Source organism: Oryctolagus cuniculus, chromosome 5 (assembly GCF_964237555.1).
Source record: "Oryctolagus cuniculus chromosome 5, mOryCun1.1, whole genome shotgun sequence".
In the NCBI taxonomy this organism is placed as follows: domain Eukaryota; kingdom Metazoa; phylum Chordata; class Mammalia; order Lagomorpha; family Leporidae; genus Oryctolagus; species Oryctolagus cuniculus.
In genome coordinates, this window is record NC_091436.1 from 114,328,753 (window position 1) to 114,356,465 (window position 27,713).

The window sequence follows — 27,713 nt, forward strand, 5'->3', positions numbered from 1 at the left end:
CACAATGCAGAATGCACATCTCAGGACTGTTCTAACCAAGGAGAATGCTGTGAAGCACAAGGTGACGTTCTTGGTGAGCACTCTGTGTCACTTCCAGCTATGTGGACAGATGAGGCTCTCATGGCCATTATTAGATGGCATAAGGAAATCTCTTAAGGTAAAAGTCACAGGAGTTGGCAACTGGAACGTGGACTGGCAAGTAAAACATTAAACGGACAATGATAAGGATAATATAGGATTATCATGATATATGCCATTATATATACTTTATTTTTATTCCAGCAACAGAGTTATCTTAAGAAATGTAAGTCAAATCATATCACTTCTCTGTTCAAATCCTTCTAATAGATACCCATATTGCTAGGTGGAAATAAACCTTACATCCTACCATACTCCTTTTGGCTCCTAGCTACACATTTTTTTTTTTTTTTTGCATGCTACCAATTCCTCACTGTTGCTCATATACATGAGGTATACTTCAAAATCAGAATTTTTACATGACCATTTGCTTTGTTGAGAATGTTTTTTTCCTAGGATAACTGTGTGGCATTTTTGCTTCCTTCTGAAAGTCTTCCCTAAAATGTCACCTTTTAGTGAGAATGCTCACAATATCCCACTTGTAAAGGGAATCCATATTCTATCAGGCATTCCAGAATACCTCTTCTATTTTATTATTTGCCATCACACTTAATTTCACCTACAATATTAGCATATATATTTTACTTGGTGCTTATACTCACTGTCTCCAATCACCTACAGAATTGAGCTCTAAACAGACAGGGATTTGCTTCTGTTTTGTTTATTTCCATCTCCTTTGTATTTATAATTGTACACATGAAAGGCTCACAGTGTGAAAAAATAACAATAACAACAAATAAATAATATACTCCAAAAACAGCTGCAATATGGAATATAATTATTTAATAAGAAACATATAAAATGATCAGGAAAAAATAAGAAATTTCTTCAGCTTGGACCCATGAATGTTACTTGTAAAATGAGATTTTATATTATAGGTCTAAGGATAAATTTCTATCTTGAGATGAATTTATTTTGTGTATATGTGTGTAGATATTCCCTCTATTTGGCTTTGATAATACTTAGGTAACACAGTTTTTCTCTTTACAGAGGCAAAGTTAAAGAGGAGGTTCCTAATCATGTAGAGTTTCTAGTTCCAATTTTGACATAACATAAATCTGGATATTTATGGTTAATGATAAATATAAAATGTTAGTTTTGGAGTAGACATAAGGGTCGGAGTTAGTTTTAAAGTTATGGTAGAAATGGAAGTTATATTTATATCCCGTAAGTAATTTGGAAACTCAATAGACAAAATTTCATTTCTTCATTTGAATCAAATTATCATCCCTTTGCCATATATTGTGGGTGGGGGATGGGAGATGATTAGGCATTTCTGTCTCTGCTCTCACAGGCTAGGATAATATGGTTGGTTGACAGTTTCTCCCCACCCATCTATATGGAATGGAAAAAGGTCAGTTTCCTAAAGGAAGAGGTAGAGCTACTGGAAAAAAGGGGATGAGAAAAAAAGGAAAGTGATTATTGGGAAGACAAAAACAACCATCAGCTACACATACCTAAGCTACAGTGCAATTTAAAATTCTTGACATTTTAATATTGTGGAATATTCAGGGCTGGGTTCCTTTTCATTATCTGTACTCTATCTGTGCCTGTTTCAGTTTTCGTCTCTCTCTCTCTTGCTCTCTCTTTCTCATTTTAAGCCATTTCTTCTCATCTCACCTTCAATGGTTACCAAGAACATGATGATTCACTTCCTTAAGGATAACTTTACTTAAATACAGTTTAAAAGTTTGTCAGTACTCAAATCATCTTAATATGATTTTACTTTCACTTTATTATTTGTTTGGACATTTATTTCCCTGAGATGTTTCATATTGTGATGTTTCTGTCTTTCAAAAAAATCAATATCCTATTGACTTTTCAATATATCTTCATTACCTTTTCAGTTCTGTATTGTTACTGGATTTCCTTTGATTCATTCATTCATTCTTCATTTACCCTCTTCACTTCCTGCCCTTTATTCCAAAAGTGAGTACTCGATAATTATCATTTCACAATAATTTTGGTTATATTTTTCTGGAAAACATATCTAGAGAAATCAACATGTCTTTCTAAGTGTTATTTAAGAATATTCTATATGAATAAGTCTATGCTTGTTTTTTAATGTAATTGTTTCTTTCCATATGATTACATTATCATTAAAAGTTATAATTTATTTTGTTTTACAGAAATTCAAGGAACCAGTATCTCTTTAATGAAAAAAGTCACATTCAATAACAAAAAACTGTCAGTAATGTGTCATTGTTTTGGTTCCATACAAGTCATACTCAAGTGTCAAAGCCTACTCAAGTGACAAAGACATATAAGTAAACAGCAAATTTGTCAAAACTGAATATTGTAAAGCAGAACAGAGAATTTAAAAAGAATTCTCAAGTTGGCGCCGTGGCTCACTAGGCTAATCCTCCACCTGCGGTGCCAGCACTCTGGGTTCTAGTCCCGGTTGGGGCGCCGGATTCTGTCCCGGTTGCTTCTCTTCGAGTCCAGCTCTCTGCTGTGGCCCAAGAGGGCAGCGGAGGATGGCCAAAATGCTTGGGTCCCTGCACCGGCATGGGAGACCAGGAGGAAGTACCTGGCTCCTGGCAGTGCCAGCTGTAGTGGCCATTTAGGGGAGTGAACCAATGGAAGGAAGATCTTTCTGTCTGTCTCTTTCTCACTGTCTAACTCTGCCTGGCAAAAAATAAAAAATAAAAAAAAGAAACCTCAAGTTTTTATATGACTTTGTTCATTATATTTATAAGAAAATTGAACTCATGTTAATATGTGGAAGCTTATGGTACTGATAATGAAGTGGGAACTGCAATACAGGTACAGATTAATTAGTATCTCTGACAAATTTTCTGATTTGATATTTGAAAATGAATAGCCATATTTTATTATGCAGTGAATCATTTTTAAAATTTCACTGAATAATATTCTTTTCTAGATGACATACTGTTATTTCATAAATGGGTAGTTATAATATGAAAATACCTGTTTAAAATGAACTTTATTTTTTTTACTACTATTGCTCAAAGAAAAACATTATTGTCATACTGGAAAGTCATATAGTTACCTAGCAACATAAAATATTTTCTATTAAATGACAAATAGCACATGATTTCAAAAAAGTGAATAAATTCCAAGGTTTGCCACAGGGAGTGGGAAAAGGGAAAAAAAAAAAAAGATAAAACAACTCTCAAATCCAAAGATGTTTTCTATCACTCTCATGTTACTAAAGACTTCAGGTAGCAAAAGTGTAACTAGGACTTCTTGACATATTTGCATAGCACATTTTGCTTTATTTATTTTTTGCACATTCTGTCATTCACATATTTGATGCTCCAATCTTCAGTGTTAATGTTCTAATCACATTCATTAAGTTAATTTCATGTCTTAGACTATCTCTTAATATACTGTTCATATATTTTTTTTTAATTTTAAAAGTACACACACACACACACACACACAAAGCAGGGGGTGGAGATAGGGAGCTACCATCTACTGGTTTACTTCAAATGTCCACCAGGGTTGGCCAGGCCACAGCTAGGAGTTTGAAACTCAATCTTGGTTCCCAACAAGTGTGTCCTGGACTTAACTACTTACTCCATCACCTACTACTTGCTACTATATGCATTATCGAGAAGCTGGATTGAAAGTAGAATAACTGAGACTTGAACCAGGCACTTTGTTTGAGATGGGATGTGAACGTTCCAAGGGACTGCTTAACCTTTATTCCAAATGCTTGTCCTGTCATATCTTTTTAATAGTAGATTCTACATTGTATTTCATTTTCATATAACTGTATTTCTGCCCTTGCCATGAGACTGCTATCTCTTTGAGGTCGATGGTTTCTTTTTGATGATTGTTCCTTCTAATGTCAAGGAGCGTGTCTGGTAATTAATATACTCTCAATATTTGCTTCATGAATGAGTGAATGATATTCTCTCATTATTCAGATTTAGCTTGTACTCATTTTAGAGTAGCACACAAGGCTGGCATTTGGTGCAGTTCTCCACGAGTGAGATCCCAGTGGAAAGAATGGGTCATCAAAGAAGGAGGTACCTTTCTCTGAAGGGAGGAGAGAACTTCCACTTTGACCATGGCCTTGTCTAAAAATGATCAGAGTCAGTGAACCCAGGGGGCTTCCATAGCCTTGGCAGCTCATGACAAGATCCTAGGGTGATTACTGATGCCACAAACAAGAGTGTCAATTTGTTAAGTCAACAACAGGAGTCACTGTGCACTTACTCCTCATGTAGGATCTCTGTCCTTACTGTGCTGTACATTGAGATTTAATGCTATAACTAGTACTCAAACAGTATTTTTCACTTTATGTTTCTGTGTGGGAGCAAACTGTTGAAATCTTGACTTAATGTATGCTAAACTGATCTTCTGTATATAAAGAGAATCGAAAATGAATCTTGACATGAATGGAAGGGGAGAGGGAGTGGATAAGGGGAGGGTTGCGGGTTGGAGGGACGTTATGGGGGGGAAGTCATTGTAATCAATATTCTGTACTTTGGAAATTTATATTCATTAAATAAAAGTTAAAAAAAAAGATGTTACTTGGGAAACTTTTATCCCATATACAGGTGTCAGGGTTCAAGTCCCAGGTATGTGTGCTATCCAGTTTCCTGATAATCACATCTGGGAGGCACCAGGTGATGGCTCAAGAAGCTGGATCCTTGCCATCCACATGGGAAACCCAGTTGGAGTTCTGAACTCCTAGCTTCAGGCCTGATGCAATCCTGACTGTTCTCGGCATTTGGGGAGTGAACCAGTACATAGAAGAATTTTTTCATCTGTCAATATCTTTCTCTCTCTGTCTCTTTTTTTTCCAAATAAAATGAAAATAAGTAAATAAAATTATAAGAGTAGCTCACTATCCTGGTTAGATCTAAGCAGAATATAAGGATCCAGACTGAAAGATGCTGACATTTCTCTCAAAAAATTGTTGTTCCTGAGCTTCCAAAGGAATCAGTCCGTGTGACCATTATCCAAAAACTTGAGTAAATTTTCTTTTCTAAGCACAGATAATGTGTTCTCATACACACACTTAGTGCTAGAATTAAACTGTAAGTGTCTAATTGTAATTCTGAACAGAAAAAAATATATAAAATATACATAAGATAAGCATATTCTAGTCCCTGTGCTATGTTCAGAATTTATGCATTAATAAATGATACTCAAGGATTGCCTACAAAAGAAGGCAATTAGCCTTAGTGAAGAAAAGAGTTTAAAATATTTTATCAATCAATACATTCTTATTTATCAATATCATAATTAGACATAAAATAATGGCTTGAAATTCAGGTGAAAGAATGTGTCCTCATTGTTGAAGGCAAGGCTTTTCTTAGTAAAAGCCAGCATTGGTCATAAATACATTAATTAAAATGAAAATTGAAACTTTAAATTTGAATACCTTGCACTAAATATAAAATAAGTTCAAACCATCTCTTATTAATTCCATTGATATTTTATTAAAATATGTATAATATACACAAAATTTTATATATATATACAATACATATGCAATGTATAGGAAGAATTTTAGGTTCACATGTTGGAAATCTGAATTATTATAGTTCAAAAAATTTGCTTCAAGTCTCTAATCTACAACAAGCAGGTACACATCTTAAATTTTATAAGTTTGTTACAATATTTAGGTAACACTCTTCAGAGATAAAATATTTGAAAAACTCCCAATATATTGCAGAAGGGGGTAGGTAACCATCAATGTGGATTATGTAGACCTCGCAAGAGTCAGGTTTCTTCTTTGTTTCCTCACGGAAGATTAAAGATATTTCAGTGAAAACTGCATTTCTAAAATGTTAGAGTAAACGAGTCCTTCAAGAGAATTTTTTTTCCTATCTTAATTCTCATTTTTCTAGTATTTTCATACTTTTAGTGTTATTGCTGAAATTTATGATAATTTTAGACTTTAACGTAATTCTATCATCTATTTTGTGACCAACAACTTTTGACATTTATAATTTAATAAATCAGAACCATAGGTTTGAATAAGAGCCAGTCTTTCACAATGCTTTTGTGTCATGAATTTTCATAGTGACCCCTCATTTCCTTCCATGATATAATTGATTGCACTTATTATGTGGCAGTAAGTTTAATGGTTGAAGAGCCACTCAGCAAACAGGAGTAAAATTCATCTTAATCCTGAAATATTTTCAAATGGAAAATAATAAATTAGAAAATATAGAACAAGATTTTTGTTCTGTTGATTCTATTACACAGTGATTTCTATATATCATTGTAGACTTCTGAAATATCTTTTAGTTTTGGTAAGTATGTATAATAAAAAGATGTTATTTGCCTAATACATTATAAAGTGTTTCCATGTTCATGTTGATAATTCTGCTTAAAATGTTACACAGGTACGTATGTTATCACTCAGAAAACTTTTTTAGGCTCTCACACATTTATTGTATAATTATCGACTGTAACCCCTTCTATTGGTCTTCTTTTACATTTTCTTTTCTTCTTAATGCTGCTTCAAGGTAGGTCTTTTAGTCATCTCTTATTTAATAAGGGCATTAGTGTCACAACTGAATTTTTGTCCAATAGAAAAGCATTTGGCTTTACAGTTGTTCTCCATCAGATAATAGCAGGCCTGCTTTTACTTTTCTCCATGGCAGAGATTCTCACATTGAGTGTACCAGGTGTCCAGCTTCCCCTGAAATTCCATCTTAAGAAGTCAGGAATGAGTCCTAAAATCAGAGCTTTTTACCGTATGCCTGGTTTTCGTTTCATGGATTTTTCAAACTGCATGGTTCAAGGTGATCCTTTCCAAGACTTAAAGAATTATAGCTGTTAGGGATTCCAAGATCGCTGAATAGATAGCTATGCTCATTCTAATCAGGGGAAGATAGCAGAAAAAAAGCTAAGGAAGTGTATTCCCAGGGGAGAGTTGAAGTGTTCACAGTAGAAATTATACAGAATGAAGAGAAACACCATGGAACAGCGTGGAAAGCAGAGATACACAGCAGCCAGTGGGGACACCATCCACTAACCCCACAGCTGGAGGCTGTGGGAGACACCAGGTTCTGAGAGTGAGGTGACAGCAGACTGCTGCAGCCAGTGGTATTAACTGTTGGAGAGCTTTACAGACCACACAATCTGTGAGTCGGCCTGGAGTCTAGTAGCGGGCAAGGTACCTGCCTAATCCAGTGAAGGAAAAGTACATTTCATTCTCACCACCTCCTTGTGGTGGACAAGCATGCCAGGCAGTAGAGAAGGCACAATCTTTGACACAAGTAGAGGCTGTGGTGGCTCTCTCTCATGACCGTGAAATTTTAGCAGAGGAAAAATCCTCATTTCTAATTGCCTTTGAGTCTGTCTGAGAGGGTTACTAGGGGTCTGAACATCCACTTAAGATTGTGGGATAACCCCATACTTTCAACCTATCACAGGCTCTGGGACTCAAATCGTCAAGGTGGAGCACCCACCCAAGGGCAGCAGACTCTGAAAACAACTCTGTTCTCTCCATATACTGGGCAGGCTCATGGAGCAGAGAGTGATCCTCTGCACCCCATGACTGTAGGAGCCTTGCATGCTATGGCTATGGGAATCTTATGACTGCATACTACAGCATGAAGTCTAACTGAGTCTTTGGGAAATCACCGTCTAGTGTCAGAGGCTCAGAGCTCCCTGACTGCTTGGAGTATTTCATTGCTGAATGTTCTGTGCTCATATAGGACTGCACAGATCCTTTGTGTTATTCATGTGCCAGTGTGGGTGAGGGTTACACTGACTGTGGGCCAACCCAGGCATGGATCACCTTGGAAGAGAGTTTGTGAGGTTGGGATTATACCAACAGATGTGATCATACCTACCCCCTGCTGACCATGGAAATCTATCATACCTTATTTGGGTTGTCTCCCTTGAATCTCACCCAACCAGTGAGCACTGACCAGCTCCCTAGCCTCAACCAGCACATGCCTCTAGGTATTCACTGAAGGAGCAGACATTCAACTAAACCACAGAGGCATAGTTCAAAGATAAACCTCATTAGTGGATAAACCAATTGTTTCTGCAAATGCCTAAAAATAAATGCAGAAACACAAGAAATAAGAAAAAGGAAGACAACGTGGCTACCCCCAAAGCAATACAACAAAATTCAATATTACAATGTGAAGATGAAGAGATCGATGAAATGCCTGAGAAAGAATTCAAAATAATGATCATAGGATTACTCTGAAGCAACAAGAAGCGAATTTATGAGTTAAAGAAATCAATGCATGACACAGATGAAAAATTTTTCCATGAGGTTGAGATTTTGAAGACAAATCAAACTGAAATACTAGAAATGAAGAATTCAATATATCAAAAATGTTTAAGAACAGACTTGGTAAGGAAGAAGAAAGAATATCTGACCTAGAAGACAAATCTTTGGAATTATTTCAGTCAGACCAAAAAAAGAAAAAGAAATTAGAAAAATTAAAAATAATGTCAGAGATTTATGGGATACTAACAAATGACCCAACATATGGATCTTAGGAGTTCCTGAAGTTGTGGAATGAGAGAATGGACCAGAGTCCTATTCAGTGAGATAATAATAATAAAAAACTTCCCTGTTTTTAAGAAAGAAAGGGATATCCAAGTACAGGAAGCAATTAGAATTCCTAATAGATATGGCCAGAAAACATCTTCATCACAACACAATGTAGTCAAACTTTCAACATAAAACATAAATAAAACTTTCTAAAAGTTCCAGAAACATAGGATTACCTTCAGAGGATTATCAATTCAATTCACTGCTTGATTTCTCATAAGAAACTCTAGAGGCTAGGAGAGATGAAGAGACATAATCCAAAACAAACAAACAAACAAACAAAAAAAACTGTCAACTCTGAAAATCATACCCTGCAAAGCTCTCACTCATGAAAGAAGGAGAAATAAAAACCTTGTATAACAAACATAAATTGAAAGAATTTGTCACCCCTAATTGAACTTCACAAATGATGCTTAAGTATGTGCTAAACACAGAAATATAGATATTCATCATTATTAAAGAATCAAAAGCAGAAAATTTCTTAGTAAAAGAGCAAAGGAAATTCAAAGCAATCAATAGGAACATTTATGGGAAAAAATGTCAGGGCCAAGACATTGCTTATTAATATTAACCTTAAAGGTAAATGGCTTAAATTCTCCAATTAAAAGATGCAGATGAGCTGAATGAATTAAAAAGCAAAATCCACCTATTTGCTGCCTCACCATCAAAGATAAATCCATACTGAAAGTGAAATCATGGAAAAAGTTATTCCATGCTAATGGGAAACAAAAAAAGGGTGAGTATAGCCATTCTAATATTAGGTAAAATAGACTTTAACACAAAAACTGTTAAACGAGACAAAGAAGGGCATCATATAATGATTAAAGAATCAAGCAACAGGAACATATGACTACAGTAAATGTACATTCAACCAATACCAGGGCTCCTGCTTGTTTAAAAGCGATGTCAATGAGTTTAAAGGGAGACATAGACTACAATAAAATAGCAATGAGGGTTTCAACAGTCCACTTTCATCAATGGACAAATCAACTAGACAAAAAATTAACAAAAACAACAGAACAACAGAGCTAATTGACACTATGGACCAAATGGATCTAACTGAATTATGCAAAACACTTCATCCCACAGTGGATAAATACACATTCTTTTCATTAGTGCATGGAATTTTCTCTAGGAAAGACCATATGCTAGGCCATTAAGCAAGTCTCAGCAAATTAAAAAAAAAAGTTGAAATGGTTTCATGTATCTTTTCTTACACAATGGAATAAACCTAGAAGTTAACAACTCAAGAATCTCTAGAACATTTACAAACACATGAAAACCAAACAACATGCTCCTGAATAAACAGTAAATCATAGGGGAAAGAAAAGGAATCAAATAAATGAACCATCAATGTATCTCAAGGATCTATAAAAGGAGCAATAAACCTAACCCAAAATTAACAGAAGGAAAGAAATACTTAAAAAGAAATAAACAAAATTGCAACAAAAATTATACAAAAGATCAGCAAAATAAAGAGCTGGCTTTTTAAAAAAATAAACAAAATCGATACAGCATTGGCCCAACTAACAAAAAATAAGAAGGAGAAACCAAAATCAATAAACTCAGAGAAAAAAAAAAGGAGTTGTAACAACAGATACCACAGAAATCAAAAGAATCATCAGGAATTACTGTAAGCAGCTATATAACAACAAATTAGAAAATCTAGAAGAAACGCATAGATCCCTGGACACTCACAATCTACCAAAATTGAGTCATGAAGACATAGAAAACTTAACAGAACAATAATCAAGATGGATATTCAATCAGTAATAACCTCCCAACAAAGGAAAGCTCTGGACCAGATGGCTTCACTGCTGAATTCTAACGGACTTTTAAAGAACTAATTCTAATTCTTCTCAAACTACTCAAAGCAATTGAAAGGGAGGGAATTGTCCCAAATTCCTTCCATGAGGCCATCATCACATTGATTCCAAAACCAGAAAAAGATACAAAAAAAAAAAATGAGAAATATAGACCAATATGCCTGATGAACATAGATACAAAAATCCTCAACATAACATTAGCTAATCAAATCAAATAATATATCAGAATGATTATTCACCCAGACCATCTGGGATTTATCCCTGGTACACAGGGATGTTTCAACATATGCAAATCAATAAACATGATACACCACATAAACAAATTGAAGAGTACAAGCCATATGATTATCTCAGTAGGTACAGATGTTACATCTGATAAAATACCAGGTACTTTGATGATAAAAACCTTAAGTACATTGGGCACAGAAAAAACATTCTTCAACAAAATAAAGGTAATATACAAAAAACTACTTCCCGCATTATACTGAATGGGGAAAAGTTGGAAGCATTTCTACCTAAGATCTGGAGCCAGACAAAGATGCCCACTGTCACCATTACTATCCCATATACTTCTGAACGTTTTAGCCAGAGCCATTAGGCAAAGAAAAGAAATGAAAGGGATAAAAATTGAAAAGGAGGAAGTCAAATTATCCCTGTTTGCAGATGGCATGATTCTGTATATAGGGGAACCAAAAGATTTCACTAAGAGACTGTTGGAACTCATAACAGAGTTTGGTAAAGTGTCAGGATATAAAACTAATATACAAAAATCAATAGCCTTGGTATACACAGACAGTGCCATGGCTGCAAAAGAACTTGAAAGATCAGTCCCATTCACAATAGCTACAAAACATTTAAATATGCTGTAATAAATTTTACCAAGAAGATTAAAGATCTCTACAATGTAGGATCTTTGTCCTTAGTGTGCTGTACATTGAGATTTAATGCTATAACGAGTACTCAAACAGTATATTTCACTTTGTGTTTCTATGGGGGTGCAAACTGTTGAAATCTTTACTTAATGTATACTAAACTGATCTTCTGTAAAAAAAAAAAATTATCAATTCCCAACTTGACTCTCACTGGGATTAAACATGACAATAGGTCTGATCTGATTTCATCATCATTTAAAAAATCATCTATTATTTTTCACTTTATGTTTCTGTGTGGGAGCAAACTGTTGAAATCTTTACTTAATGTAAACTAAACTGATCTTCTGTATATTAAGAGAATCGAAAATGAATCTTGATGTGAATGGAAGGGGAGAGGGAGTGGGAAAGGGGAGGGTTGCAGGTGGGAGGGACGATATGGGGGGGAAGCCATTGTAATCCATAAGCTGTACTTTGGAAATTTATATTCATTAAATAAAAGTTTAAAAAAAAAGAAAAAACAAACATTCATAAACATTAGTTTCTTTTTAAAATATTTCTATGGTTGTGTATGTGAATAATAAATGAGTAAAATATAATGTATTAAATAGCTAAAAAAATCTCTACAATGAAAATTACAAAACATTAAAGAAAGAAATGAGACAAAAATGAAAAAAAATCTTCCATGTTCATAGACTGAAAGAATTAGTATCATCAAAATGTCTATACTACTCAAAGCAATTTACAGATTCAATGCAATCCCAATGAAAATACCAATTCTATTCTTCTCAGATCTAGAATAAAATGATGCTAAAATTCATATGGAAACACAAGAGAATCTGAATAGTAAAGAAAATTTAAACAACAAAAACAAAGCCTGAGGTACCACAATACCAGATTTCAAGATATCCTACAAAGCAGTTATATTTGAAACAACATGGTACTGGCAAAAAATAGACATGTAGACCAGTTGACCAGAACAGAAGCCACAGAAATTAATTCATTATCTACAACCAACTAATTTTTGACAAAAAACATAGAACTAATCCCTTGACAGTCTCTTCAATAAATGATACTGGGAAACTTGTATCTTCACATACAGAACTATGAAAGCAGGCTCCCAACTAGTTTTCTGATGTTTTGTGTCTCTTAACTTCAATACCAATGCCCCAAATTAATCTTCCTTTAGAATATTCTGATATGTCAGAAAAAAGCTATTTAAAAACAACAGCAGGGATTTTAAAAAATATTTTATTTAATCCACCATGACACAACATTGCAGTAAAGACTAGGGCAAAAACTCACTGGGGCAGATATATAGAAGGTTATGGAATCAAAGAAAAGCATCACAGATTAGGGCCCTATTATTTTAAAATCCTTATAAAACCTCATGAAATTTTGTGAATTTCATGAATAATTTTTATGGCATTCTTTTTGCCTAATTAATTATATATCTCTTAGCCTTCATAAATTTATATTACTATGTATCAAGTAAAGTAGGCTTTGTTATTATTCTTTTAAAAATCATATTCACATGTCAACAACACTGCAGATGATACCAGCTGAGTTAAGGACTTACTTGAAGTCAGATCCAACTGTTACATTGCTGTGTTTAATCTAGGCCTCTTCAGCGATGCTTATAGTATAGTCTGTTGTTTACATGTTAGTCTCCCTCACAAGATTAGAAATTCCTTGTAGGTAAGGACCATGCCTCACTCACTTCTGTATTTCCTCCACAGAATGTAATAGAACAGATTACATGTTGTGGGCGTTCAATAAATATTTGCTGAATGAAATAAGAAAAGGAAATAGCTCCAAATTAGATAAGCCCTAGAAAGTCAGTGTGTTGATTCAAGATGCTTTATTTTTCTGTTTGCCTTTTGCTGCTACAGCTGGACTGAGTCCTCTGCTGCCCTATGTTGCTCCTGCATCCATTTGGGTGATGAAGATTTTCCATTCAATTATTGTTTACAGCATTGTCTATATTCCCACTAAACGAGGGATGTTTTGCTTTTTACTCCTCAAAGTTCTTCTTCAGTGAAGTATTAAGCCCTTTTTTACTGTAATGTAAATAAAACTATTTTATTGAAAAAACTAAAAAAAAGAAAGAAAGGTAAAAGAAAGGAGGATTGGAGGAGAGAGGAAGTGAATATCATTATGTTCTTAGACTTGTATCTACAACTCATACTGAATCTGTTGAAAATTAATTAAAATTCAAATAAAAATGAAGTTAAAAACATGTTTGCATGACCACAAGCTAACAATCTGTAGATAGTTCCATTGTTGCTAACATTAACTCAGAATTAAAAGCAACATGACATATATCAAACATAAAAATCTATGCCTTGCTTAGCTCTTGGATTCCTCACTCTCTTACTCTCTAGTATCTTTGATTATGGACCTATAAGTTATATACTACTGATGCAATGGTAATTAATCATAAAACTCAAGTCCCTTTCAACTGAACATAGAAGAAAATGAGTTTCCCTTAAATTTTGCAATGATATTTTTCAACACACTGTGCAGACTATTATGGATGTACTCAAAGGAAGTTCTCAAAGGAAGAACAGAAATGAGAATAGAGCATGGCATTCACTCACTATTTAGGAATCAGGAAGCCAAATGTTGATATGGAAAACTATTCCAAAGACAAACTCATTGTTGCGCTCAAATCTAAATTTCACTATCTGGAGAAAGGAGCAAATTATATAACCCTATCATGCTAGTTGCTATAAGAGTAAATAAAACAATGTAGCAAAAACATTTATGTTGAAGAATTGTCTAATTAGATCAATATATCAATCCAAAAGGCCTGCCATTTACTGATTTATAATAATGGAAAATACTGAAAAGCTTTGTTTAATTATTCTAAAGTTCACATGAATTATCAGCTTTACTTCTTTGGGCAAGATTACACTTTGCTTTTTAAAAAGTTGTAGTTTGGAGGCTGGCACTGTGGCTTAGCGGGTAAAGCTGTTGCCTACAGTGCCGGCATCCCATATGGGTGTAGGTTTGAGACCCAGCTGCTCCACATCCTATCCAGCTCTCTACTATGGCCTGGGAAAGTAGCAGAGGATGGCCCAAGTCCTTGGGCCCCTGCACCCATGTGGAAGTCCCGGAAGAATCTCCTGGCTCCTGGCTTTGGATGGGCACAGCTCCAACTGTTGCAGCCAGTTGGGAGTGAACCAGTGGATGGAAGATCTCTATTTTTCTCCCTGCCTCTCCTTCTCTCTGTGTGTATCTCCAACTTACAAATAAATAAATAAACCTTAAAAAAAAAGTTGTAGTCTAATGGCCATTTTAGGAATTTAAAGGCCAGAGGTAGTCAACAGAGTTTGCTTCCTTCTTCTCAAATAAATGATGTGTCTAGAATTATCTGCATTATCAACATTGGTCTTGCACTCTGCCTGAGAATGTGATTTTTTTTTTCATTTAGTTGCATAGTCCAAGTGACCAAATTGGCCTAAGTCACTGGCACTGAGGGAGAATGACAGAGCATCCTTAAACTGAACATTTATACACATTCCTGGAACATCCTGACTCAGTCATTTCAGAGATATAACATTATTGGGAAGGATCTTGCACTTTTTTTGAGGGAAAACACATTCAAAACCGCCAGTTTATTAATCCCATTTGCTTTTCATGAGAAGACCAAGATTTCTTAGTACACTGAATAATGTCAAGGGGATCTCAGTGTTGAGGACAGATTTTACTTTAATCATTATAAAATGATTAATTTTCTTAATATTAATTATAAAATATTATTTTAATGCACATATTTCTTAAGATGAAAACTAAAATGATCACAAAAATGATTCAAATTATAGAGGTTTTATTTTAATAATTTACATAGAAGAAATTTAGATACTAAAATGCATGATTTATAAAATGTATTTATTAAAATATTCCTCCAGGTAGAATTTAATAATAATTCAACTGTAGCTAAAATGTGTTAATTTACTGACACTGTCCTAGGCTCTGGGAATACAAACATGGAAACAAGAGAGAGAGAGGAACTATTCTCATGGAACTTACCTTTCACATGAGGGACACAATAGAAGAATGAATAGGTAAATTATTAATATAATTTCAAAAAATAGTGAGTCCTATAATGAAAAAGAAATGGATTGTTATTGTTCATGAAGGAAGAGTGATTCAGATTTGGCATTCTGAGAGATTTTCTGTGAAAATGTACCATGTGATCTGAGCAGCAGCCAGTCATGGGGATGTCAGAAGGTTAACAATTGTTGAAGACTCTAAAGCAGTAATATATTGAGTCTGTTCAAAGAAATGATGCCACAGTGATCAATCACCCTAGTGGTACTCTTTTTCACATGGATGCTAATTCAAGGACTTATTCCCCTCTAGTGTATTTTTCTTTTTTATTTTCCCAAAGGCAACAGTTCATTTACTTAGGAGATAGCTAAAAATCTATTTTAATTTGGGAGTTCAAGGTACTATGTTTAGTTTTGGGAATTTTTAATGTGTTTGAAAGATAGTTACCTGGGGGCGGCGCCATGGCACAATAGGTTAATCCTCCACCTGTAGTGTCGGCATCCCACATGGATGCCGGTTCTGGTCCCAGTTGCCCCTCTTCCCATCCAGGTCTCTGCTATGGCCTGGGAAAGCAGTAGAGGATGGCCCAAGTGCTTGGGCCCCTACACCCACATGGGAGACCAGAAAGAGGCACCTGGCTCCTGGCTTTGGATCAGTGTGCAGCTCGGACCATTGTGGCCATCTGGGGAGTGAACCAGCAGAAGGAAGAGCTTTTTCTCTGTCTCTCCCTGTCATTATCTATAACTCTACCTCTCAAATAAATAAATAAAATCTTTTATAAAAAAGAAATTTACTTAATCCTACATGAAAATGTATATATTAATCATATTATTCATATCATCTAATTGATAAAATGCGCTTATAATTATATATGTGGTGTATACATTTTTTAAAATTTTGTAGTTTTAATAGCTTAAATGTTTATTTTCCCTTTTCCTCTAGGATGATTTGGTTTCCTGTCCATGACCAGTCACAGCTTTCATTATGCCTGAGGGAGAAGGGAGAACATAAATTTGCAACCTGGAGTAATCTCATTGACTTTCAGGAATCTCTGAGTCACTGTTACCATCTCCAAGGACTACTTCAAAGAATGAGGACTTCTAGGCTTTCCTGTGTCCAAAATATAAATCAGGGCCAAGAACACAAAAGTCCTAATCACTATTAGGTTCCCTTCCTCCACCAGCTCGTAAAAAATTGTTACTGCACTTGCTTCAAGGTTACTAATATAGGGGAAGAGTTGTATAAAGCATTCTAATTGAAGAGTTAGATTTTTTAGCCATATTTTCACAATGAAATGTCGACTCAGTTTAACACAATAACAAAATGATTTCCTAAGCACTTTGCCATACCTTCAGACACTTGTACCATAAAGATTAGCATGCCTTCAAAGTTTAAGAAAAAGAAGTTGTCTGAAAATCCTATTAGGAGCAATATAGTTATCAGCCAGAGTGAATGAGTCATCAAATTCATTCTGAATTGATTAAATGAATTATTAAAGCTACCAATTTTTGACCCTATTTCTAGCAATGAAGTAGAAAACTCAAGGCCCCCATAGTTACAAACTGTATGACATATTAAAGTCATCTAAAAGTCATTGAATAAGGAAAAAAAAAGCCTTCTTGAGAATCTAGAAAAGCATGTTAAAAATTTTAATCACTGTTCTATACTCACTGTGAACTTGGAATAGCAAAAAAAAATAAATAAATAAAATAAACTACCACAATTTTAGAAACCAAGCCAACTAAAGAGAAATGAATTCAATTAAATTCCCTAAGGGTTGACCTGGGGTCAATGTAAAATTTTCATTGATTATTTGAAGAGTATGTCATTTAAAGTTAATCTTCAAATGAAAGTGTTCAGAAAATTATAGGTAATTCAGAAAGAAAATGGAGTTAGTAGAAAAATATCAAAAATTTAATTAATCTCAAATCTTTAATCTTTTAGATTTATTATGGGGTTATAATATGATCTAAAAGCCAAAATGAGAGATAGAAAGGAATATATTAATCCATTGAAACTCAAATAGGTAGGTTATTATAAAAATGATTTTTTGAAAAACTACATTAAACTTTGGAAAATAGTAATAGAGCTATGGCATCTAAGATTCATAAACATATATTCCAGGAAAGAAACAGTAAATAATTATTTAAATAATAATTATTTCACACAGTGTAAACTTTCAGTACAGGAAAAACAGCAGCAGTTTTCCCTGTATGTTCCTTCTTTCATTTGTTTCCTTTTTTAGTGCCTTTTTTTTCATTTTTTCCCCTTTTCTCCTTATTTAGCATGTTAAAAGCCTCCTGGCAGTAATTATCTAGAGAATTTGGATTATGTTCTTTAGTGATAGTTGTTTCTTTGTGTTATCGTTAATTCAGGCTTGATTAGCTGGACCAAAGCAAAACACAAATCCCAATATGAAAACCTTCTCTAGTCATTCTTCCTGCTTCCACATCTGCAGAATACTTTCAAGGAAAATACAAAGTAATGATCACACTCTCCTTAAAACCTTAAACTACAGTATCAAGTCCTACTTCTTACGTCTGACACACAAGTTCCTCCATGACCCAATCCTCATCTACTGGTTGCTGCTTATTTCTGAGTTTTCCAAACCTGCACTTAACATTGGAGTGTCCCAATTATTTAACATACTCTTCATAGCTCATTCTATTTCATGCCTCTTTGATCTTGCACATGTTCTTTCCTCTGCTTAGAACATCTTTATCCATTTTTTTTTCCACCTGGGCAACCCTTATTCAACCATTAAATCTCAGTTTAGGTGTCACTGTCTTCTACAGCTCTCTCAGTCCCCCAAATAGAGCTAGATGTCCTTCTCATTTGCTTCTTCAACATTCTGTGAATCCCTCTATAACACCACTTGCCTCATTAGATTGAGAATAACTGTTTATATGTTTGTTTCTTCAATTAGAGTGCATGGATTCTATTATCTTTTTGTCCTCAATGCTAGCACTGTAATTGACACAAAGATTCTTCATATTGTCAGCTACTGTAGTTTGCAATTACATATATACTTCCTCTGAGTTGTCTTATTCTGAGTCTAGGCAAGGTAAAAGTGCTTTTTAACTATTGTACAGTTTTTGTGACAGAGACTTTACAACTACAGCCTCTTTTACAGTTTGGACGACAAAATATGATTGATTTTGGCCAAATGATTATGTGCATGAATAACACCTTTGGTTTTTGGCAAAGCTAGATCAAAGCCAATTGTTTTGTTTAGTTCACCCTTCTACTATAACTATAGTGAATATGTAACAACTTATCCTAAAGCTTAAAGCTTGGAACAATAAAAATTAATTATTAAATTTCTCCAAGTTCAGCAGTATGTGACAAACTTTACTGGGTAGTTCTGTCTCAGAGTCCATTATGATATTATAGTCAAGCTGGTGGTGGATTGAGGTAGGGATGCCATTATAATCACCTCAAAATTCTAACTAGCCATAAAAATTCATTTCCCAGCTCAGACACGAGGTTGTCAACCCTGTATTTCCTCTATGAGTATGGGGTGGAGATTTCAACCTTCATAACAAAGTAGCTTACCTCCTCCTGAGGACAAGATAAAAAGGAATGACAGTTGGCACTCCACTCAAAAGTTACATTCTTTCATAATGCAATGTTCAGAGAGATGTACTGTCTGCAGTATGTATTGGTCACCAGACCAATGCTGACATAATGTGGAAGACTATATATGGATATGAATGTTGTATTATGAGATGTTATTGGAAGCCATCTTGAAAATTGATTGTTATAGAGGCTAGATGTTGAGAAGGTGAATAAGAACAGTGGGTTGGGGCTGGCACAGTGGTGTGGAGGTTTAAGCCCCCATTTGTAGTGCCAGCATCCCATATGGGCACCAGTTTGAGTCACAGCTGTTCTACTTCTGATTCAGCTCCCTGTTAATGTGCCTGAGAAAGCAGCAGAAGCTCAAGTGTTTGGAACCCTGTACCTATGTGGGACATTCAGAAGAAGCTTCTGGCCCCTGGCTTTGGCCTGGCCCAGCCCTGGCCATTGTGGCCATCTAAGAAGTGAACCAGTAGATAGAAGACTTCTCTCTCTGCCTCTGTCTCTCCTTCTCTGTAATTCCACCTTTCAAATAATAAATAAATCTAAAATGAAAACAGAAATTAAAACAAAAATGAGGATGTCTGAACCCTGAATCTTGTGTAAAATTGATTCTGCAACCCATACTGTATGAGAAATGAGCAAGAAACAAACTTGTGGTGCTAACCTAATGAGAATTTGAGAGTGTGTTTGGTACTGTGCCATAGAGTAGCTATTCAAACCATAACAGTTTTTATGTGGTTCATTCTACTGGAAAAGATTATGATGATAGAAAGAGCTCTGGGTATTCTAAGACTTGTAGGATAACTTCTAAATTAAAACATTGGAATTATTATTTTGTTTTATTGTGGACAGGATTCTGGATCTAGTTAATGAGAATCCTTCCTCAGATTTTTGACAAAATCATGTATCAAAGACTGCATAGCTGAACACCAGACAAAGGTCATCACATCCCCCATAGGAAACTGACAAGTTATTCCAATGTTGAAACACAACCCTTTGATATTTCTGTGTGCCTGTGATTTTTTTCCACAGTGACTTTAAATCATTTCTGATAGATGAATCTTTTTCACTAAATAAGATCTACCTCAGAAGTTTGTAGTGAAGGATAAATGAGACAAAAATGTAAGAATATCTTCTGAAGAGTAGAACACTATAAAGTATTAAACATTATTCTTGTTAAATACAAAATGTAAATTACTGATAGACCCAGAAATAAGAATCCCTAAATATTTTTGAAGAATTAAGTAAAGGAGCTTTTATTTTTAGGGATTTGCTATTTCAAATAGTAATCTACTACATTTATGTGGTTAAAAGATCATTTCTCATGGAGAACAAAGGTGGCATGAAAAAATTTAATACTCAGAATCAGTTATTCAAATACTGGCCATATATGACATGTTTTAAATCCAATAACATCTCAAAGTATTCCATACTCAGAGCATAAGGTCATTTCATGTCTTGTGTGATGCCTCTTTGAACATAAATAAGAGCATTCTGCTCTAGGAACATAATATGAGGACTGATTTATTCATTCAAACAATGAAACTTATGATTTGTTTAAATATACATTAATTATCCTATTAAGTGATGACTGTATTTGAATATAGGAAAAAAACTCATTATGTGAAGTCTTAAGTGTTTAGGCTGTCAGTCTTACACTGTGATTAAAGATACCACTCAATAACAAAACAACCTTTGGACACAATTATCTGGCATTTTTTTTTTCTATTGAGTCACCCTCCCCCCCTTACAGGCAAAAGCATTTTTGGCAGCACCTATTTTACCTTGAAATTTTCTGTTGTAAAGTAACCCTAGCCTGACCTTGATTAGCTTATCAAATGAGCTCATCCTCAAAGCTAAAGTGCTATAGTGTATGAGAGAAATAGCATGGCATCATGCCAGAACAACTCTGTAAATTGTCTAGAGGGCACATCAAAGCATCACTTTCTTCCCTCTTTCTTCTGTACTTCTCCAGCCCAAGTTAGAAACTAGGGAAAGAGGCAGTATGAAGTAATGACAAGTGTGGAGTGTGCAGTTGGTAAAATATGTACTTGAAATTTAGTGCTGCTGCTTACTGATGACTAAACTGTGGAACAAGTTAAAACTGCTCTTTGAATTTCATTTATCTCATTTGTAAAATAAAGTATTTAACTACTCATCATTAGGAGGTTGATGTTGTAAGGCATCAATAAATACACAAAAGTGGAGGCTGCCATATATAAGACCTGGCATACAATCTGAAATACTCTTCATTTTCCTTTGAAGTGAGAAGAGGGACTGGAGTCAAATACACTTAGCTTCATCTATTGCATGTCTGGTTGACTCATACTAGTAAGCCATTATGTAACAATGTTAGTATCTGTAAGAGTATAGGAGTTGTCAGAATACAAAAGGAAATGGGGCCAGCATTGTGGCATAGAAGGTTAAACTGTCACCTGCACTGCCAGCATCCCATATGGGTGCCAGTTTAAGTCCCATCTGCTCCACTTTTGATCCTGCTTCCTGCTTATGCACCTGGGAAAGTAGGGGAGCATGGCACAAGTGCTTGGGTCCCTGTACCAACAAGGGAGACCTGAAAGAAGCTCCTGGCTCCTGGCTTCAGCCAAGCCCAACTCCAGCCATTGCAGCCATTTGGGGAGTGAACTAACAGATGGAAGACCTCTCTCTGTCTCTCCTTCTCTCTCCATAACTCTACCTTTCAATTACATAAAAAATCATTAAGAAAAAATAATAATACAATAGGAAGAAAAATAGAAGGATCTTCTTCTTGTAGTAAAGTAACATCAGCAATTGATGTTCCTGATATTTTAGGAGCTGAGTGATAATTCAGGGATTTATGAATGTGAATGTAGCTACCATACAGGATAGTTTTTAAATATAATCTAAAATACAAGATAATGAAAATCCATTTAAATACATATCATAAAATTCAATATATGTATTTTTACTAAAGTCAAGAAAAATGTAAACTAGAGCATTGTATCTGTATTTGAGTTTTAGTTTTGACTTCCATTTACAAAAATGTGTAAGAGTTATTTATTTTATTTATTTGAGAGGCAGAGAGAGGGAAAGACATATGCATATGTAGAGAATGAACTCCTATTCACTAGGTCACTCACCAAATACCTGCAATAGCAAGAATAGGACCAGACTGAAACCAAGAGCTCAGAACTTAGTGCAGATCTCCCAAGTGGCAAAGACTCAGCTACTTGAACCACCATGTTCTATCTCCTATGATGTCCATTAGTAGGAAGCTGGAATACAAAACTGGGCTGCAACTCAATACAGGATGCAAGCATCTGAAGCCATGTCTTAAAAATTAGACCAAATGCATGTCCTTCAATTTGACCTCTTTTGACAAATTTTTCCAAATTGTTTTTTTTCTATGTACTTTTTCAAGTATAAGAAGAAATCCATTGTCATTAAATTATGCATAGCACATGTTACTCTCATAATTGTCTGTCCAGGATAAATGTTGCTCTGTTATCTATGATATAGCCATTTATAGAGTTATCATTTGAATTCTGCTCAAGTCAAAGATATAACTTATCTTTACCAACTAAACCCAAATGACTATGGTTTAGCAAAAATGCAGAGGCATCAGTTTAATTCCCATTAAAATAAGTACTTTTTATTAAAATATTCTGCAACTAAAAACACACAACAGGTTTAAAACCCAATAGCTAATATTGTCTTTTACACTCACTATTTCTGACTTCTATTGAGTCTTTGCAGAGATGAGTAATATATTCTCTCTAATTTCTTTCTGTTTCCTGTATAGCAAATGATGGGTTCATGGACACCCACAGATCTCAAATGAGCATTAGGAGATATGGATAAGTAATGCCTCTTATGCTTAGGAGTAGCAGACACTCAGAAGTCTGCCACTTCCACTACTAGAATATAAGATTAAGTCTGTAGGAAGCAACTCTTTAATAGATATTCCCTCCACCCCATCTAACTACTTGACCTTAACTCATATGGGGTAAATTCCTTAATGCCTTAAGTGCTTCATCTGAGTTAAATTAACAACATTAAAAATAATAGACTGACGAATAACAACTCAAAAATCAAGTGAATGAGACCTACTAAAGGCAAGTTTAACCTGGATGAAAGAAAATTATCCCAACAGTTAGGAATAGCTTTCAGAAAGGGGAAGACAATGTACAGTAATCACTTTGAAGGGGATGAGTGGGTGGAGCTGACCTGGCAAAGGAGAGTAAGCTGTCAATTCCATATTACTCACACCTTTCAGTAAAACAATCAATTTTAACAAAAGCTACAGCAGAGGCCATAAAGAGCTTAAAAGGTACTGAGGCCATGGAGGTATAAAATGACTACAAACCACATTAGGGAATATTTCAGTAGTGAGAGTCAAGGATTAATAACTGCCATTAATTATTATATAGTATATGTCAAGTATGTGTTCCTGCATCTCTACATAGAATATGTGTGTATTACATCATGATATAATTTCTACAAGGCAGGCATTATCAACTTAGTATGCAATTTAAAAAAAGGAGACATTATTAGTTCAATAACTTGCTAGTAGTCACACAAGAAGCAAGAAGAATAGATGGATTCATACCTACACATATTGTATCTTTGGATGCAGACACAAGAGAGTCATTAAACTGATGTTTTTCCCCAGGTATTTAATGCTTGAGCTGACTGGAAACACATCTCTCCCTCCAATTTACATTTCAGAAATCATGAGTAAAAATTACATCAAATATATTCCTTTGTATTTCCCCAAAAATCCTCCTCACACTTACACACTGACTTTAAGAACATAATATTACTCAAAATATACTAGTTGATTAAAGAGACACATCTAGTGGCTATAGCACAAGATATATTTGGGAATACATCATGTAATGTATACATATATGTATGTATATGTGGTATATGTGGCATCATTTTGAAGAAACTGGAAAAATTACTCCTTCCAAAAAGATGCTATTACCATGATCCAAATCCACAATTAGTCATTCATGTGTCTTTTTACAATGCAAATATTCATGAAATACCATTTACAGTGGTTGTGCCTGTTGTGAATGGCCTTGTAATTTTTTTCCAGGAAACTGTTTCATGTCTCTGAAAGGATCATCTTATAATGGAGAAAGGTTATAATGAGAAAGACTGTGGAGAAAAAAAAAAGGTGAGGACGATCAAGACTTTTTCATTCTTCACAGAGCATATCCTGTTCCATCAGTTTATAAAAGGCACTGTAGAAGAAATTATTTCTCACTGATAGCATTATTTTTGTAAGTTCAACAAGGTTGAGCTTTTCCAAGTAGTCAGTTACATGAAAGCAAACAGTGAATGGACCTGATGGGTCAGTGATTACATATGCTGCCTGCACTGTGGTACTTCACCTCCATAACGAAGGTTGTCTCTTTATCTTTCATGAATAATGTGAGTTCTTGTCTTTGCATTCTATTTGTAAAATCACCAAAGGGGGGCAAAAAAGCAAGTCTCAGTCTAATCCATTTTGCAAATTTGACAAGAACATCAAAGAGCAAGAAGTAGTCTGAGTAATGACACTGCTCATTCATTTAAATGTCAAACTTAAACCTCATCAACTTTCAGGGAATATTTTAGTAAAGAATGAATTTCAGTCTATCCAGAGAGGATTTCTGTGTTATTCAGTCCTGAGGAAAACAGTTGTCAGTATCTTGAGAGCAGAGTGCCTTGAGTTAATCTTTCATTTTGAACTGAATGGAATTGGCCATTTCAGCACTTGAGGCTATGGACAGCAATCTCTTTTTGAAGTAAAGTAAGTGGCCTTACTGTAGAGGTGTTTCCTTCTGGAATCTGAAACTCCCCAGGCTAGTGATCATGTATTACTAAACTATGCAATTAGTCTATGAGGACTATGCATCAGAAGGCCTATGCAAAGCAAAAATTAAATAACAGCAAAGAAAAGCACATTTTACCACAAAGAGTAAGCCTGAAATAAAATTAGGGAGAGGAAATAGTTATAATTTATAACTATTCCTGCAAAACAAATGTCTTTTTTAACTGTAAAAGTTTCCCCTGTAGGTGGGTTTTTGGTCATGAGAATCACAAGTGCTATTAACCTATCATGGTACTTTATTGACATAAATGGACTTAGATGCAGACAACAGGAAATGCATCCAACAGGCTTGCAGATAATCAGAAACAGATAATCCATTCTCCATATGATTTCTATCTCCAGAGTGTAATATCAATGGAGAATTGTGGATTTGAGGCAAAAGAAATGAAATTGAATTTCAATTATGTCTGTTAATTAGTCATTGATTTGTCTAAGCCTTGTTTGTACTATTGAGTATGGTCTATTTTGAATTCTAAATGACAGAATGTTTGGCAAGGGGTCTGGAATACAGTAAGTTGTCAATATATGTTCAATTTTGGTTATTCGTGTAACAGTAAGTATGGCATAATACAGTGAAATGTTGATATGCTGGTACTCGTATGTCATATAAATGTAAACTGAAGAAAAGATGGCAAGAAGGAGGAAAGCAGGAATGGCCTTGCTATCAGCAGACTCATTTATCCTGGTAACAAGAGACTTAGTCATGTATATTTTCACTTTCATCCACTTTGTCTATATCCCAAGAAGATTCTCTTTATGTTTACTCTAAACACTTAACAGCAACACTGACAACAAATCCTGAAAACAATATAGAAAGAGCAAGCTAAATGTCTCAGAGGTTTCCTACCTCATCTCATAATATCCTACCAACTCACTGGAGAATTCCCCTTTGTGACATACTATGACTGCATGCCTCTTAGCCAGACCAACACACTTAGGAGAAAAAGCAAAAATCAGGTTATTGCTGAAAACCTGATAAGTTCCTTATCATCCTCTGTAACAGCTGAAAACCCTTTCCTTTTTCTTTTTTTTATAACAAATTATTTGCTTCTGACTTCAAAGCCTTGGAACCTAATTCACCTCTCTCACCTTCTCTTTTTAGAACTGAAAATAAAGAGCACCTTCCCCTGGCCCCCTCCATCTCCTCCTGACATTTTCAACAGACACTTCCTCCACACTGCCCTCTGCATCTGAAATGCCTCCCGGCATCCCACTCTCCATTCATCAAGGTACAGGCTCCTTCCATTCACAATTCCTTCTTAGTCCTCCCTCCCTTCCAAAGGTCCTTTTCTTGCACTAGATTCTTCTGGTTCCCTAATACACTCCAACATCTAAGTCACCTTATCATCACCCAATCCCCTTCCCAACACTCAGAAATTCACGGTAGGGAGGGGTCGAGGAAACCTGTGTTTGCATGCGGACCTAGCAGGGACATTCACATTAAGCCCAGCATTAAGCTTTTAGTGTCATCTTTTGGTGGGGGGTGGGAGGGAGTGAGGACGGAGCAGTTAACACAATAGATATTTCCTGACACTGGCAACAGGCAGGCTCTGGAAAACATTGGCTGAACGGATGAATGAATGAATGAATGAATGGGTGGGTGGGTGGACGGACGGAGGGCTGAGTGAGATTTCCGAGGTACTTTTCTTGGATGCTCCTCCTTCTCCTTGCAGCCGGCAAGCTTCTTGTTTAATTCAGGCTCAGGCTCCGGAGTGAGTGCACTTCCGTGCTTTGCCTGATCTCAGCTCCTGCCCCTTCATTACCTCTTCCTGACAGGGAGCCCAAACCTTGCCAAAGGGCAGGCTACCTAGCTCGCAAGTGCTTTGTGACTTCAACAGTCAAGACAGCTTGCACTCTGCAAGCCCTGCCTCTCCTCAGATCCCCTCCACAACATTCAGCCGCCTTACACAAAAGGATGACTGATTCCCCAACACTCCACCAAATCCACCTGCAGATCCCTGTGGTTTGCCCCTTCTCCCCGCGCTTGTAACCTAGGTGCTCGGAAAAGAAACGCGGTTTCCCTCTGCTGCCTGCAGAAAGAGGAATAACCATGCCATGGTCTGTCCTGGTGCATGAAACAAGAAAACTTTTGTTTTATTTTTGCATTAGAAAACCTCACGAGGGGGAGAGAAAGAGAGGGAGAGCTAGGGAGAGCGCTACGACCTCTTTGTTTGCATCCCAGAGGGTGGGAGGGGTCTTCAGAGCCTTCCGGAGCAGAGGTGACAGCCCTTTTGGAGGGCTGCCCGGGAGGAAACTCACCCAGGACGTTTCCAATAAGAGCCACGATGAATACGATGATGTACCCTGCGATCAGGACCCACTCATATTCTTTCGGGTGTAGGTATTCTCTCCACAGGTACCGCAGGAATTCCTCATCGTCATAGTCGGTGGGGTTTAAAAACGGCTCTTGAGTTTCGTTCAGCTCTGAGGCAGATGACCAGTTGCGACGAGGCGGGGAGTCCTCCAATTTGGTGCCGGACATCACGGGCTCGAGTCCGGTTCAGTTCAGTGCTGCAAGCTCCTTTTCGCCTGCCCCATGAGCACTGGTGATTTGCGGTGGGAAAGGCTGCGCGGAGAGGCGAGCAGGGGCTCCGGAGCAGAAAATGACGTGAAAAGTTACTGAGCCAATGCCTCCGGAGTCTTCTGCCGGGCAACTTCTGCGGCGGCTTTGCTGTCTTTGCAGGCGGTTTTGCATAGGAAAGAGAGGCAGCTGAGCAACTGGGGAACGGACAGTGGAGGCTGCAGCAATGACACCGGGAGGAGCAGGCTACCTCGGGCTCAGCTCGAGCTCAACTACTCCTCATTCCAACACTGAGTCCTCAGCCCACAGACTCCTCCTGCGGATGCTAGGGCAAAGAAAAAAATATTATTTTGAA

The 27,713-nt window shown here is 36.0% G+C and overlaps 1 protein-coding gene and 1 long non-coding RNA gene across 5 annotated transcripts in view; one reads left to right on the top strand and one right to left on the bottom strand.

The window, feature by feature from the left end:
• Positions 1–17,129, top strand: part of LOC103349779 (uncharacterized) — a 69,090-nt gene extending 51,961 nt beyond the window's left edge. For 2 of the 3 annotated variants that reach the window (XR_007922946.2, XR_007922944.2), the window contains exons 7-9: positions 1,986–2,067; positions 15,318–15,412; positions 16,341–17,129. This is a non-coding gene — a long non-coding RNA (uncharacterized lncRNA). Of the gene's footprint in view, positions 1–1,985; positions 2,068–2,267; positions 2,784–15,317; positions 15,413–16,340 lie in introns of those variants that run through there. The other variant, XR_007922945.2, reaches the window with a different exon arrangement.
• Positions 1–27,491, bottom strand: part of HCRTR2 (hypocretin receptor 2) — a 127,492-nt gene extending 100,001 nt beyond the window's left edge. Inside the window, exon 1 of one of the 2 annotated variants that reach the window (XM_051854630.2) lies at positions 27,097–27,491. In XM_051854630.2, coding sequence (XP_051710590.2) covers positions 27,097–27,319 — 223 coding nt within the window. In that variant the 5' untranslated portion in view covers positions 27,320–27,491. The remainder of the gene's footprint in view (positions 1–27,096) is intronic. The other variant, XM_070073932.1, reaches the window with a different exon arrangement.
• Positions 27,492–27,713: the final 222 nt, after the last annotated feature.